General features: G+C 40.9%; 1 protein-coding gene across 1 annotated transcript; it reads right to left on the bottom strand.

Annotated features, from left to right (window-relative positions):
- Positions 1-216: 216 nt before the first annotated feature.
- LOC125178904 lies at positions 217-13338 on the bottom strand. The gene is made up of 4 exons (XM_047883748.1): positions 13202-13338; positions 1347-2295; positions 1144-1203; positions 217-286 (listed from the first exon to the last, which is right to left on the bottom strand). The coding sequence occupies exons 2-4, from the start codon at positions 2093-2095 to the stop codon at positions 217-219; spliced, it is 879 nt and encodes a 292-aa protein (XP_047739704.1). The 5' UTR covers positions 2096-2295; positions 13202-13338.
- Positions 13339-17215: the final 3877 nt, after the last annotated feature.

Genomic DNA, 17215 nt, shown 5'->3' with positions numbered 1-17215 from the left:
AATATCCTTCGAGAAAAACAAAATGAAAATTCACCATTCATAACAGAAGATTTATTTTTCGTTGACAAGCCGACAAAAAAAAAAATTCTTCATGCATCGAAAAATTAATTTCTTTCAACCCAAATGACTTGACCGAGGCGGCGGCGTGGAAAGAAGAAGAAAGGACAAAGCAGAGGCTCGGAGTTATGGCTTGAGCAGTTCGGCGCCGGAAGAAGATCATTTGCTCAGGAGTGACTGAACTGCAGCGAGACCCACGGTCGTGAAGGAGCCGATGGTGAAGTGAATACTGGTGCATTAAACTCCATAAGAAATACAAGTTCTAATAGGCTGATCAACTAGCATGAGGGAGTATGGTTTGACGCTTCAGTAGTGAAGAACACTGTGCAATGAAAATAATATTAGAGCTGTCAGAAGAGGTACTGTCCTAACGATTCACATTCATACAGCAGTTGGAAATTGGTCTAACATTCTACTTCAAAGTATTTTGCTTAAATTTTCTCTACCAACGAACAGTGAATAAGTGCAATGATTTTTGCTGAGAGACTTAAATTTATAATTTTCAGCCAGTAATAGACGGCAGCACACTATATACCGTCTACGAGACTATACGGGAATAAATAACAATAAAATCACAGGCAGGATTTTGAATTTTCCTCGGCGACTTAATCGATTGTTTCATTGATTGTATTTTCGTTACTTCATTAGATGCGCTCAAAATGCAGGATTATTTTAAGTAGCTTATTGAAATTTCCTGTTGCTGGGAGAGATCGGTACAATTTGGGGGTATATATTCGTAGCGTGCATCAACACAATCACACAACAATTATAACAATGTTGATCAGGGAAACAGTTTGTGTTTTTAGGTAGTATAATATGAAGACGTTTGGACATATTCGCCATTTTTACGATAACATCTAACGAACAGCAGCATGTAATGACTCTTTAATTCTTAGTAAAATGTGAAAAAAATACAGACGCATTAGTACTTTCATGGTGCTTCATTATCAAAACGTCATTATTATTCGCTGGAGAAATCACGAAGAGACAACGGATATTGAGAAGCAGTCGTACGGAGGATGGATAAGACTCACTCGTTAGGTTTCAGCGTAGGTGAAGTTCTGAAATTAGCACTTAAAGATTAACCATTCCTTAGGAGTTGTAGTGCATTGATGTGCCTGCGAGACTTTGGTAATAACCATTGACCTGGAGTTTGAAAATACTGATATTCATATGATAACTATTATTATTATTATTATTATATATTTTCCGAAATATTTTATTCTTAGCGACACTGTACGCTTATAAATGATATTTTTATAGAACAATATGGTTACTTGACCACCAACCTGGACACGGCGTAGATTTCTTCGTGCATTCGTTTGTGGCGGCGGCCGGAGAGCGTGGCGAGCGGATCGTCCGTGATGGCGGCGGAGAGCACCTTCCTTTCATGGGTGAGATGACGAAGCTCTGATGTTGGCAGGTGATGAAGCTCTGATGCAGGCAGGTGATGAAGCTCTGATGCAGGCAGGGCCGTCATCAGAAAATGTTCAGATCCTACTAGCATCTGGGCCTCCACCGGATGCGACCAGAGTTTCTGGCTTACGTGCGATTCTTGTGGTACGTCTGCAGAGGTTGACGGCGGTGATGATGAAAAGCCTGCATGGCGTTTATCTTGCACCACTTCAGAGCTGAGAAAATTAGGAGCTGCCATAGCAGCCTGCATTTGAGCTTCGTTGGCGACTAGAATATCTGACACTGCGTAGTGATAATGCTTACCTTGCCTATGTTCATTAGGCAATGACAAATTTTTCGAATGAAGGTGATTTGTCCTAAGTGATCCAGGCTTTTCAGAGTCTCCGATTCCAGCTATATTGTTATTTAAAAGACGGTCATTGGGCTGTTGAGTGCGTCTGTAGTAGACACTTGGCAGCAAATGTTGCTGTATGATGGCCGTTGAGTTGTCTAAGCTCAAGTTGACTGTGGGAGGCAGTTCGCTGTTGTCCAAATAACCTGAGACGGAATGCACGAAGTATCTGTCGGTTGACTGCCCGGGCTCATCGGTGCCCGGGTTGCGAGTGACTAGCCATTTTAGCATCGCTGGCTACAACCAATAGAAGTGTAATCATTTGGTTCTTAAATCTAACTTCATAATTCGCTGAATTAATTTCGACTCGGAAGAGTATTGAGTGACGCGTGACTTTGCGATGGAGGATGGGTAACGGAGGTTTATGTAGTGCTTGTAGTGCAGGCCTCATGTGAAGCACGTCCAACTCTGAGGCTGATGCAGCGATTGACCTGAAATGTAGATGAAATAGAGTTTTAAAAATGTTCCGATTTGAAGGTATGTAATTGAGTAATATCCACATTTTTACGAAATCTTTCTAAAATTTCGTTGGCGCAAGTTGACAAAAAATGGAATGAAAGTCACTTTTTAGCGCATTTTCTCATTTATGGAAAATATGCACTATTGTACTCGCCAAGTCCGTCCGTCCGTCTGTCTGTCTGTCTGTCCGTCCGTCTGTCCGTGACCTCAAGTTTTCGTCGACGAGAAAATGCGCTCTCTGTTACTCACTGCAGTGAGTACTGAGTTATACTTTCTTATTAGATTTTATTAGATTGAATCACTCTAACGGCGCGAACAAAATCTATATTTCATGCTGCGTTAATTCCAGCAAATTTTCATTATAAAACAGCCACAGCATCTACATACGGCAGTGACACGTCACGGCCGCCTGCCTGCGTCGTCACGCCATGAATGCGCCAAGTGGTTACCTACAATACTGCATTCAAGGCCACAAAATAAACTCGCGATCGTGATTGGTCGAATCGTTCCGGCACTAACGCCACGTAACAAACAAGTACTGCGAGACTCCGCTAATGACACCAAATTAGCGTAAACTGATCATGTCCAAAACTAAATCAATTGCTCATTTTAGCTCGATTGAGAGCAAAATTATAGTCATAACACGGATTTAATATTCAATCATTCAATTAAAATACTCAAAAACTCTTTTACTAAAAAATTCTTGCCATAAAGGGTAAAAGTAATTGATGAATTTGGTTGTATAATGGAAATGCTTGTGGTAGTCGTGAGTTTCAACAGTTGTTTGCGAATTCCCCTCTTGCAGGAACTTGAGTAGTAGCTTAGATTGGTACAAATCTACGATACTATAATTAGCCCAGGCAAACTATCCAAAAGCACTGAGGATGAGAATTTCTCATTTTAAGATAACCCGCAGCAATAAAAGAAAAGAATTAATGAGATAAGATCACAAATACACATTCAAACTCGTATAACAGAATAAAGAAAGCATTTGCGATTGGTACTCACACTGCACGACATTTATTTTAAAGACCGAAGAGCTGACCAACTGGTCTCTGATCAGGCGAGATGAATATCCGGCCGCCCTGTCTCAAGGAGACAAGAGCCAACATCATATTCAACTTTGACCAACGGACAACTCAATTGTCAAACCCAAATGACTTGACCGAGGTAAAAATATAACTCGGTACTCACCGCAGTGAGTGACAGAGAGCGCATTTTCTCATCGACGCAAACGTGAAGTCACGGACAGACGGACGGACAGACAGATGGACATGGCGAGCACAATAGCGCCTTTTTTACATAAATGAGAAAATGCGCTAAAAAGCCAAAGCTAATATAGGTTAATAGGTAGTTTAACTATCTACTTTTGTAATGGCGCATAAACTCCCTTGAGACTCTATAGCATATGCATGAGCATATACTGTACATATGCACTTACCACTCGGCAAATAACTACGAACAATTAAATACTTTTGCATTAAAATAGATGATCAAAAACAGCCATGACAGGATAAAATCATGACGGCAATAATACGTACATGATGCGGTCATACGGCCCTCGTATAACGGCCATCCTGCGTCATGTCACGAGGAAGTTTGCATTAGGCCCACGTGGTCAGCCAACAAAACATCTAACAGTCTTCAATTAACCAACCGTGAAGTTTACATCCACAATCCGGTAGTGAATCATTCGACACTTGAAGACGATACCGTTGTTATATTCGACCTTGGGCAGCGTCCGAAGATATTATTCATTTGCCAAGAGATTCATTATTAAATCAGGGGTTAACACAAAATTGCTGTCAGATTCAGCAGAACCGTCGTACAAACTATGCAAAATTTGTGTGGTCATATAATTTTGATGATTTTGTTAAGTACTGCAGGGTTTGTCGTGCAGTACTTAAAGTTTGTTGTTGGTTTGAAGAAGTAATTAAGAAATTCTAATAAGCGTGGAACTTCGAGTAGCATCATCAGAAAAATGTGAAGGTAACCAATCAAGTCATCACTTGTCATCTTATCACTCAAATCAGGTCGCAGCTTTGTGATCACAGCCACACTATCTGCACTAATTGCCTGACACAGCAATTTTGTTTCAATAACATTCAAGAAGATTCAAGTAACGTTACTGGTTTTTGCTGTTGAAAGTAGCAATGCTGAGCAATGTCGTTTGTGATTGCACTTTTTGCTCACAATGCCATCAAGTTACGCCATATGTCTTTCTTTCAGTTCTTTATTTATTAAATCGGGAACAACATTTATTTTATACTATAGGCTTTATTGAAGCACAATAGTTATGTACTAGCTGTGTTGGATGTACAGGTGGGATGGGACTGTTGTAAGAAGTGTCCGCTACAGTGATTTTTCGGGAAAGAAGTATAAAAATACTGGAAACAATCTGTTTGATTCAATATTGCTGTCCCAAACTGAATTAATTTTCACAGACAATAGACAATAAATTTAGTCTTTCAACCAAAGCGAAGCGCCAAATTTTGTGCCGAAATTACGAATTTCGCGAAACATACCTTCTAGTTTTTTCATAGCATGGTCACCTCACAGCGATGTAAGATGAATTAATTTCTTCGTTACGCTAGCAATGTAGTTCTACTATAAAAAAAGAACACAAGGAGGATATATTAAGGCATTGTATTATATATTAATTGAACTGAACAATATATTATTTTAGGTAATTTTAAATAATTGCATGGGTGCTTACTAGTTTTCTTTATTACCGTATGTAATGTTGATTTTCTGTGCAATAATTATTTTCTTTATTATGTTTATGTAATCTTGAAAGAAAATCCAGTTTTTTAGGAATCTTTTATTCCACCTCCTTACAACAGTATCCATTAGTCTTTGAAACTGTATTTATAAGTTATTTTTGGCGTCGGTACTGTTTGACACTGTTGCAGTCCCGACGCCAAGTTCCTAATGTTAGCGATGTGTTGCTGCTGCATTACCGGCCAGCGAATCATTCAACGCGCCTTACAGCTGTACAGCAGCTCGCTGCAAGGCGTTGTCTTACCGCAGCGACAGCGTTAACTAACTCAACGCGCCTTACAGCTGTACATCGCAGCGACAGCTGTTACTCACTCAACGCGCCTTACAGCTGTACAGCAGCTCGCTGCAAGGCGTTGACTAGCCGCAGCGACAGCGTTAACTAACTCAACGCGCCTTACAGCTGCACAGCAGCTCTCTGCAAGGCGTTGTCTAAATGCTGCGACAGCTGTAACTCACTCAGCGCGCCTTACAGCTGTACAGCAATTGCTGCAAGGCGTTGTATTGCCGCAGTGACAGCTGTAACTCACTCAACGCGCCTTACAGCTGCACAGCAGCTCTCTGCAAGGCGTTGCCTTGCCGCAGCGACAGCGTTAACTAACTCAACGCGCCTTACAGCTGCACAGCAGCTCGCTGCAAGGCGTTGTCTTGCCGCGGCGACAGCTTCGCTAATATTGCGCCGCTGAAGTAAGTTTCTGCCGGAAGGGATCCAGTAAGTTCCCCCACAGGGGGAACAAGGCGGGGTGCCAACGACATGCACGAGCGATGACGGCACCCTTGACACCTCGACACGGCAGAAGGTAAGCAAACATTAACACGGGACAACGAGAAAGCGGCTCGATCTCGTGACAATTGCGCGGACCACTTCTCTTGACAGGACTTTAGAAACTCAAAACACCATCAAGCTTGGCCTTCAATTAAGCAGCAGTTTCTGGACTTAATCATGCTGCTCTGATTCTTTTCTTTGTGTGACGCAAGAAGAGATATTCGAGAATTTTCCTGTCCAGTGAAACAGTTCGTTAAGTTTACCTTGGTAATTATTAGCGAAAAAATATAATTAATTGAAATTGCATAATTTGTATATGAAGGTCTGTTACCAAGACTCACACTCCGTAGCCAAAGGTTAATAATTAGTATTTCATAAATTGTAGCAAATGAGACGATATTATAGGTGAAAATTATTCGTTTGAGTTACAAACATTTTTCAGTGCCATGGAACTACATGTATTATTGTGTGATTAACAATATTTGTAGTACGTTTCATTATTAACACACAGAAGTGCATCCAGCAAGTAATTACGGTTGCTTGAATAAAATTGAGCGATCATATGTCTTCTATTCAACACGTGCGTAAAAACGTTGCTAATGAAATAGATCAGCAAGAATTTCTAAAAAAAAAACAAAGGGATTAATTGAACGGACAAATTAGCGGCTAGTCACCATCCAAAGTGAGGCCATGAGCCGATATCATGAATTCTATTGAAACTCTTACACGAGAGTCAAAAACCGTCAAATTTTTCTAATTTATTTGTGGCGATCTCTATCTTCTGACACTTGATGCAGTCAATAGCATGGAACACTAAGAAATCATAAGCAACTTTGCACTTCGCGCAGAATTAATGTAGGGAAGTTGTACAGACTCTTTGAAACACAAAACGATTGTAAACTTCAATTCAAATCAAACATACAAAAAGGCTAAGAAGGTTGAACTGAGGTGTGCCGGTTCATTTATACAGAGGACCAAGTTTTTTATCTCAGCTTCATTTAGAGCAATTTTTTGCCATTCTTTAGCAACGGAGCGGAAAGATTTCCCTTGGTCTTTAGAATCTGAATTATTTCTTACGTTTTAGAGTCAACGAGGAATGGAAGCGAAGGACGCGCAGCGGCCAATGGGAGTGCGCATGACAGAGCGCGCGTTGTTGCGGAGCAAGGCGACCATTGTGCACCTCAAGTCAACTAGGCCAATATACAATGCACAATTTACTATACATCTCGCGTGAACTATGCAATATACAATAAACAATTTACTATACATCTCGCGTGAACTATGCAATATACAATACACAATTAACTATACATCTCGCGTGAACTGTGCAATATACAATAAACAATTCACTATACATCTCGCGTGAACTATGCAATATACAATAAACAATATACAATACATCTCGTGTGAACTATGCAATATACAATACTCAATTTATCATACATCTCGCGTGAACTATGCAATATACAATACTCAATTTACTATACATCTCGCGTGAACTATGCAATATACAATGCACAATTTACTATACATCTCGTGGAACTATGCAATATACAATGCACAATTTACTATACATCTCGTGTGAACTATGCAATATACAATGCACAATTTACTATACATCTCGTGTGAACTATGCAATATACAATACTCAATTTACTATACATCTCGCGTGAACTATGCAATATACAATGCACAATTTACTATACATCTCGCGCGAACTATGCCAATATACAATACACAATTTACTATACATCTCGCGCGAACTATGCCAATATACAATACACAATTTACTATACATCTAGTGTGAACTATGCAATATACAATACACGATTTACTATACATCTCGCGTGAACTATGCAATATACAATACACGATTTACTATACATCTCGCGTGAACTATGCCAATATACAACTAATAGAAACTTGTAAGCCCATATTTGTCCATTATTGCATTACAATACACAAAAGGTTTATGCTGTGCCATAAATCATGGGAAACTACAGGAATAATAATTTAAGTTCAACAATGACGAAGGATCAAACCTCCTTTTGGGTTAAAAATAATAAACTTAAAAATTCTATAGTAGATTCACAATACGGCCGCACAGACAAATCGATCATGTTGGAATTTAGTGTACTGAATCTATCAATTAATACAGGAAAATAAGGCACTTCAGATAAAGTTTATAGCACATATATAGTAATAAAGCACACATAGTCGACTCTGAACATCAAAATTTGAATAAATGCGAGTCCATATTACACTCGAAATACAAAAGAATCTTTCAGTCGGATTGCTTCAGCCGTAAATTCTTCAAAGGGATCACACGCGAAAAGAAGGTTGAGAATGCGCTCAAATTAAACGAAACGTTTAATTTCATTTGAAGGAGGTGACTTTGAACTGAACTGATTCGGTGTCTTTGTCTTAACGCGTCATCGGCCGAGCGCTTTTAGCGTTGCGAAGTCGGAACTAACGACGCGGTCCAGAGAGACGACGTCTCAACGCGACGCCTGGTCGCTGTGAGACGACGTCTCAACGCGACGCCTGGTCGCTGTGAGACGACGTCTCAACGCGACGTCTGGTCGCTGTGAGACGACGTCTCAACGCGACGTCTGGTCGCTGTGAGACGACGTCTCAACGCGACGTCTGGTCGCTGTGAGACGACGTCTCAACGCGACGCATGGTCGCTGTGAGACGACGTCTCAACACGTTGCCTGTTATTTCTCCAGCGGAAATTTTTCGGCACAGAATCACTGATATTTCTACAATCTCTCGTAAACAAATGTAATTATTCCTAAGTACCGTGGCCAATTGGTTTTGCATACCAAATCAACAGTCTGAAGAGTGATTTAAATTAGCGTACAATGGATTTCAGTGTTCAAAAAGACAACATAACATTCTTTGAACAAACACAAATGGCCCAATGACAACGTCATTATTGAATTATTGGAGCTATTCAATCTTGTTTTGGTCGCGCAATAATTATTAAATAATTTGGACGGCTTGTTTCATTGTTGATAATCCTGCAAATGTAAACGCTTCTCCATAATTTTTATTCATATACGAAAAATCCGTTACTTGGCAACGACAACCCATAACATGTCATAGTTCATGTTCATACGCCTTCTTTATATATACATCACATCGCACTAACCCATAACATGTCATAGCTCATGTTCATACGCCTTATTTATATACACATCACATCGCACTAACCCATAACATGTCATAACTCATGTTCATACGCCTTATTTATATATGCATCACATCGCACTAACCCATAACATGTCATAGCTCATGTTCATACGCCTTATTTATATATACATCACATCGCACTAACCCACAACATGTCATACGCCTTATTTATATATGCATCACATCGCACTAACCCATAACATGTCATAGCTCATGTTCATACGCCTTATTTATATATACATCACATCGCACTAACATATAACATGTCATAACTCATGTTCATACGCCTCATTTATATATGTATATGTACAATGTATATGTACGTATAGCCTCCTCACGCTGACATGCGGTGGCAGGACGAAGGCTGGTTTAAATCTCCGCAAGGCGCCGCCAATGAGCCGTAAAAGTCAGCATGCAGTACGTTAACCCCTCTAAAGCAAGCATATTTTCGTAAATATTACTGAACTATACATTAACAGCGCCCAAGGAAGACTAAACCGAGTTTGGTGCAATTATACACCACTGAAACACGTTTTTGATGTTATAAATGAATTTTGAGTGTACAGAAATTGTTTTTTTTTTTGAGGAAAGGGTCGCTGAAATTAGTTCACATTAAAAAACATTTGGGGTTCTACACAGCAAAACTTTAGGATTATATTGTTTACATGAGCATGATTTAATTTCAGCACTTGACCTCGACACACGAATAAGTCACATGAAGAGTAAAGCTGGAGAAATATAGTCAATATCAATTTCAGACTTGTCTTCTTAAGACGTTTGTTTGGTCCAGCAAAAACGTTGCAAAATAGAAATGATATTAATCTTCCTTTCAATAATTTAACTACTCAATAGTAAATTAAACTAACTATTAATTAATAGTGGTTAATGATTAATTAATAGTAAATATAATAGTTAGTTTCATTTTCGTGAGCTTCACTTGAAAGAAAATTGCGTCTTGCAGCGATGGGGAAAAGAAGAAACCTCAGGAAGTTTGATGGTAATGAATTTAGGAGAATTTCCTGTACGCAGCGGAGCGTTAACAACTGCGGTCCACTTACAGGTCTAACAACTGGTCACCGCCAACAAAAGTCGAGATTTAAATACATTAAAGAATAGCGCTATGAATTAGTGCAAAAATTGAGTAAATAAAAGCGAATTTGCGAAGGCCGGCAGAACATAACAGCCACGGAACAAAGTTGACTCAGGCAGACATAGTAAAGCCGGCACAAAGTTGACTCAGGCAGACATATTAAAGCCGGCAGTGCACATCACAGCCACGGAACAAAGTTGACACAGCCAGACATAGTAAAGCCGGCACAAAGTTGACTCAGGCAGACATAGTAAAGCCGGCACAAAGTTGACTCAGGCAGACATAGTAAAGCCGGCACAAAGTTGACTCAGGCAGACATAGTAGAGCCGGCAGTGCACATCACAGCCGCGGCACAAATTTGACTCAGGCAGACATATTAAAGCCGGCACAAAGTTGACTCAGGCAGACATGAGTAAGGACGGTAGTTCGTTCATCCGCTCTTAGACCGGAAATTCGCAAGCTTCTCACGGTTTTTTGATTGCATCGTGACTAACCGCCCAAAGCCGACGACACACGTGACGTCATCGCCATCTCCAAATTATCTTAAATATAGAGAAAAAGACACCTCTTCCTTCAAGATTAATAATGATTTCATACCACGTGCGACGACGGCAATATTCGTGAACACAAAGACGTATTTAATATATAATTAATGAAAATAAATCAACTTTGCCAGCGGTGACGCGTAGATACGCGATGCTGCCTCAAGCCTAAGGTACTGTATATGCGTGAAGTATCGTAGTTATAGTAGTCAAACAACAATGCTCGATAAATGCAATTAAAATGACTTTCAATTCAATTTTAGTGTTCCTTACAGCAGCGTGCACCATTATTGTCTCTCACTATTCCCCGCAATTCCTTGATCCAACGGACGACAGAATACTCCATGACATTAGAATCAACATATAAGGCTAGAATAGTGCTTTGGCTTCACACCATCTGCCGCATCGGTGAGACTATGTATCGCTACACGACTCTAAAAATAACTCAAATAAATATAATTAAATAATGTAAAGAAAACGGTCCTTAATTACCACGGCTGTGCACATCGACCATGCGGCCACAGGTCAGTACAATGGGAAGCCACCAAATGTGTGTTTAAAACGAAGAGGGGGAAATAGCAGGCTACCAACAGAGGGGAGGGATATATATTGCAGGTTGAAAACAGGGGCGAGTGGATTGTAGAGTAAAAGAGAGGGTGGGAATGCAATGTTAAAAACATTGGTGAGGTCATTGGGGGTTAAACAGAGGAAGGGGAATACTAGGTTGAAAACAGGGATGACGGAATTGGATGTTAAAAACATTTGGGGAATGTTAGGTTGAAAACAGAGGAGGGGGGCGGGGTGGCAGGTGCGTAACGCCGGAAATGAGCGCCGCTGGTCGCTTGCTGCGGCCGCTGCGTGGAGGGGTTAGGGTGGAGGGGTCAGAGTGGAGGGGTCAGGGTGGAGGGGTCAGGGTGGAGGGGTCAGGATGGAGGGGTCAGGGTGGAGGGGTCAGGGTGGATGGGTCAGGGTGGAGAGGTCAGGGTGGAGGGACCAGGGAGGAGGGGTCAGGGTGGAGGGGTCAGCGTGGAGGGATCAGGGTGGAGGAGGGGCTGTATGCTGTTTATATTATGGTAGGCCCAGGCTCAATTTTTTTTATTTCAACCGTGTATTTTATTCCAATTTATCACCAGATTGTATTTTATAGACCAAGCAGTACATAGGCTCATAGCAATATCATCATCAGACGCTTGACTAATGCAACCTACATCATCTCCATGATTGTGGGTGATGTGGAGCACCATGATTGTGGGTGATGTGGAGCATCATGATTGTGGGTGATGTGGAGCACCATGATTGTGGGTGATGTGGAGCACCATGATTGTGGGTGATGTGGAGCACCATGATTGTTGGTGATGTGGAGCACCATGATTGTGGGTGATGTGGAGCAATAAACACTGCACCTGTGGGTATGATTGCAGTGACGATACGATATCTAACATTGTAATTATTTTCCGACGTTAAATAAATTTATGCATTGTACGAAAATCAGACAATAAGATGAAGATTTCCGCTGCAGCCTACATCACAACACGGCAGGCCTATACCTGCAGGCCGCTGCAGCCTACATCACAACACGGCAGGCCTATACCTGCGGCCGCTGCAGCCTACATCAGAACACGGCAGGCCTATACCTGCGGCCGCTGCAGCCTACATCATAACACGGCAGGCCTATACCTGCGGCCGCTGCTGCCTACATCATAACACGGCAGGCCTATACCTGCGGCCGCTGCTGCCTACATCATAACACGGCAGGCCTATACCTGCGGCCGCTGCTGCCTACATCAGAACACGGCAGGCCTATACCTGCGGCCGCTGCTGCCTACATCAGAACACGGCAGGCCTATACCTGCGGCCGTTGCAGCCTACATCAGAACACGGCAGGCCTATACCTACGGGCCGCTGCAGCCTACATCAGAACACGGCAGGCCTATACCTGCGGGCCGCTGCAGCCTACATCAGAACATGGCAGTTCTCATTTGCTAATTTAATGAAGGTCTCGAAACAATTACTTGCGCTCACATCAGCTCTTGAGCAACATTAAATGCAGACTTGACCATACGACATTGATTGGATATTCGCAGGAAGTTTAATTTTATTGGGATTTAAAAAGTCTTGAAATGTAGAATTTTTTTACCCAAACCCAGAATTAAGAGTATTGAACGAAGTTTAGTAATTGACAGTCGCTTCACCTGATCGATTTCTATTTGACCTGATCTTGCCTAGGTAGATGGTTTTAAATCGATTGTGGCTTGCCTGGTTCCTTCCTGTTTCAAAATATCATAATAATTACTTACGTCAAAATGATTATCTTGCCGACATAAGTGCTCCGATAATTATTTTAACATATTCTGTATTGCTCAATATTAAAAAGAGCGCTCTGTGTTCACAGATTCCTTTCAATGTGAGACAATTATCGATTGCCTACGTTTTAGATCCAGTGGCTGCGCTTCGTTCAAACTCCACATTAACAAAGTAAAATCAACAGAAATATTACATTGACTGACCTCGAGAAAAATAGTTTGCTCGCCTTGCAGCGCAATTTATCCGGCCATTTGTGATGTAATTCTAGCAACGGAAGTTTAACTTGGAGCCTTTCAGTGACCACCAGGTTACGAGCCGCGCCGCCCACCTCCTCACTCAATGAGACCTCGCGGCGTACTGACAACAGTAACAGTTCGTAGTAACTTCGGGTTGTAAGTTACAGGTTACTTGACTTAATAAAGTTCTGCCATAAATTGAAACTATAATCGAACACATTATGGAGCAAGTCTGATACGTTATGCATGCAAAAATGTAACCTGCTTAATTAATCCATAATTTAAAAATTAATAATATAAATCCACAATAAAATGGAGCATTGATTAATTATAGAACGGTGGAATATAATTTGTACATCAAATTTTGCACATCAGGTACTACTAACGAAATTGAAATTAACTATTCTCGTGCTGAGGCATGCGAACAAAGTAACCACATTGCCCCACCATATAATTTCTGATCGAGAGTGTTTCAATCAGCAATATTTAAAAGTGTTGAGATGGCTGCTGGTCATGTGAATTGCTTCAAGGGCTGGCGGTAATCATTATTTGAAATATTGAAGGTAAAATAAAAAATGTCTAATTTATGTCATGAAGACATAATTTCAAAATTGCTTTTTGAAATATTGAAGGTAAAATAAAAAATGTCTAATTTATGTCATGAACACCTAATTTCAAAAATGCTTTCAAAATATGGAGGTATTTTCTAGGCCTTTTGCTCTCCAATTGCTTCGCCAAGTATTTTTTTTATTTCAGTTATTATCTTTGTTTGATTGTTACACCATGGGATTATAATTTAACGGATCCAGAGACCAGAGTAACGTAAAACTAATTTGAGTGCTCAAAATTATACGAGCAATAGATTAATAAGTATCCTAGCTTCATAAATTTTGAAACATTTAACTTCTCGTTCCTGCCAGCGGATAATATTTGCAAAACTTAGCGCGAGACTTTTTTATTGTGTTGAAGACTTGTGGTGGCAGAAGTTTTTATCTTTGTTAAAGACTTGGCGCGACACTGTTTGGAATTTAGAAAAAAATCCATGACTTTTCCGTGACTCTCCATGAACATCAATATAATTTTCCAAGAGTAATATACGACAGGTTTAGCATGACTGAAAGACTAACCGTGCACATTCTAGCATCTCATACAGTTGATAAATATAAAACGTGAAAATGCATAGAGCAGACAGACACAGAGGAACAAAAATGACACATATCTTAAAATCAAGCCCACTGCACTGGTATTATTATGAATTAAATAGTGTCAAATCACAACAAATATTGAGTAATGCACACAAGATTGTACATGATAATGTCAATACAGTTCAGAACACTCGTCAACACCACTACCCTAACATTCAACTGGCAGCTATTTCATCAACTTTTTCTTTAATGTTCAGTTCAAGAGTGTCTAGCTTTGTTTTCAATGATCGCCTCATGACGTTGAACTTTGCGATAATTTTCAAATCCCCCTTTCTCTCCATTGCTTCTGCATGTTCATCTGCTGCTTGCTCAAGCGCCTTGATGCCCTCCTCCGTAAGCCATTTCTTCTTCAGTTCATCTAGCTGATCCAGCAAAGCCTTATCTACTGTGTTTTCTGGGCCTTTGCATTCTGCTCTTTCTCTTCTGCCAAATAAGTATTGTAGGCTGTTTTGGCAATGCCAGCTGCAAGCAGCATCTTCTTAGTGATGGTCATCTTGTCACGCCACCAACATGTGCAACATGATCAACCACAGCATGCAGCTAGGCCTGCTAGGGCAACCACCGTTCGCTCTTTCATGTTGTGTGTAATGATTTCTTTGTTGAACGAAATTCTCTTTCAACCGTGGTTTGGCCATGAGACAACATGAGCATCTGCAGTACAGACTGTACAGTCCATAGCTTCTTGTAGGTGCTCTTTGATAGAATGGCATACCAGAAAGTGTCCAGTCGATCAGAAGTTGAAAATGCTTGGAACTGTGCGTTCAGTTTACTGCAATGTTGTGATTCAGCTCTAAAGTTGCACAACTCATCGCACAACACCATCCACATCTGTGTTAGGGAATCTTTTGGCATCAACAAGCGAAGTGAGTCGGTTCTTCAATTGTGTCTTGTTGAAATTATAAGGACGATTGAAATTTCTTGTATATTAAAGAATAGAACTGTCGGCACTGAAGAAATAGGCCAATTGCCTGTTGCAGAAACTTGTACTTTTCGTGATTTGATTCCGCAAGGGATCCGGCCTTATGAACCCGATATTTCCACAACTGACGAATTGATTGAGATAGCTGCTGGACATATTGCAAGGCTCGTACGGTGCTACCGTGCTAGGCATCTCAAGACGGAACATATGCACCTGTATAGCTTTGTCTAGTCTGTTCATGAAGGCGTTCATACTCGGAGCGTCAACGATGCTATCAGGGAGGCTGTTCCACATGTCGGTGACTCAAAGCGAGAAGAAATGTTGTCGCATGGATGTGTAACAACGCAGTTTTTTTTATTTTATAACAGTGGCCTCTGGTGTTGGTTCTTGTTTCACATTCCAGTAATCCTTCTGGGACCTTGTATAAAACGTGGGTATACTTGCATACTTCAATGAGGTCACCACGCAGACGTCAATAACGGAGGATTGGAAGCTTCATAATCTTTAATTTTTCTTCATAAGGTTACCTTTTAATCCCGGAATCATCCTTGTAGCACGTCTTTGAACACTCTCGACTAAATTTTTGTCCTTTTTTAGTTTTGGTGACCACGCTGCGTTTCCAAACTCTAGGTTCGGACGCACGACAGCGACAAACAACAGCTTCATCGCTTCTGCATCAGTGTACTCGTAAGAGCGTCTTGCCAGTCAAAGTCGTTGATTGGTTTTATTAACTTGAGCTTCAATATGCTTAGAAAATTTCAACTCATTGTCGACATTAACCTCTAAATCTTTTTCCATTGTCGACTTCGACATCATCACTCCGTCGTTGCAACCATGTCTTCTCATAATGTAATCTTGCTGTTCATTATTCTTGTCAAGGTGGATAACTTTACAATTGTCAGCATTAACACGCAGCTGCCAATTATCAGCTCAGTCAACCAAACTGTCAAGATCACCTTGCAACTGTACTTTTGGCGACGTATTCCTCACTGTATTATAAACTTTTGTGTCGTCAGCATACATCGAGCACACGCTAGACATAGCTTCCGTCAGATCGTTTATAAGCGCAACGAATAAAACAGGTCCGACAACGCTTCCTAGTGGCATGCCGCTGCGCGCTGAAGCACAGTCTGATATACTGTCCAATTAATACTGACACGTTGTCGTCTCCCTACTAGAAAATCTTTGATCCATTTTAGTACATTACTCTCAATTCCCGAAGACTTCAATTTACGCAACAGCAGATCGTGTGGGACACTGGCAAATGCCTCCTAGCACCATATCGAACCCGGTGGAAGTCTAGTAGCTATTTCAAACTATCGTCAGTCCTGAAAAGATCTGTCAAATGACACGATTTTAGATCTTCTGTGAACAAGTCACGAAAAGTAAGAATAGGCGACAGGCCACATCAGGCCTATTCTTCAACGCCGACATCGCTATGTCATGTTATGTTAAATGATCGATCAATTAATCCCTCACAACAGATTCCATTACCTTGCAAACGACACTTGTCAAACTGCCAGGACGATAATTGCCCAGTCAGGTCTTGCCGCCTTTTTTGAACAATGGTGCCACTTGAGCTTCTTTCCACTCAGCCGGCAAGTTCCCTTCGTTTCAAGTTTTTCGAAAAAATGACGTCAAAGAGCGGTTGCTAACTCTTTGAGTAATCTGGGGTGGAAGCCGTTTGGTCCACACGACTTGTTGGGATTTAGAGCGATCGGGCGCTTGAGAACTTCTTGTATTTCAAAAGTTGTTAATTTAGAGCCGACTGGGCGTTTTTCAATATCTGGAATACCGTTCAAGTCCTCTTCAGTGAATACGCAACTAAAATACTGATTAAGAACGTAGCCTTGCCCT

Source organism: Hyalella azteca, unplaced genomic scaffold, assembly GCF_000764305.2.
Source record: "Hyalella azteca isolate HAZT.00-mixed unplaced genomic scaffold, Hazt_2.0.2 contig13563, whole genome shotgun sequence".
In the NCBI taxonomy this organism is placed as follows: domain Eukaryota; kingdom Metazoa; phylum Arthropoda; class Malacostraca; order Amphipoda; family Hyalellidae; genus Hyalella; species Hyalella azteca.
This window is presented reverse-complemented; position numbering and strand designations above follow the sequence as displayed.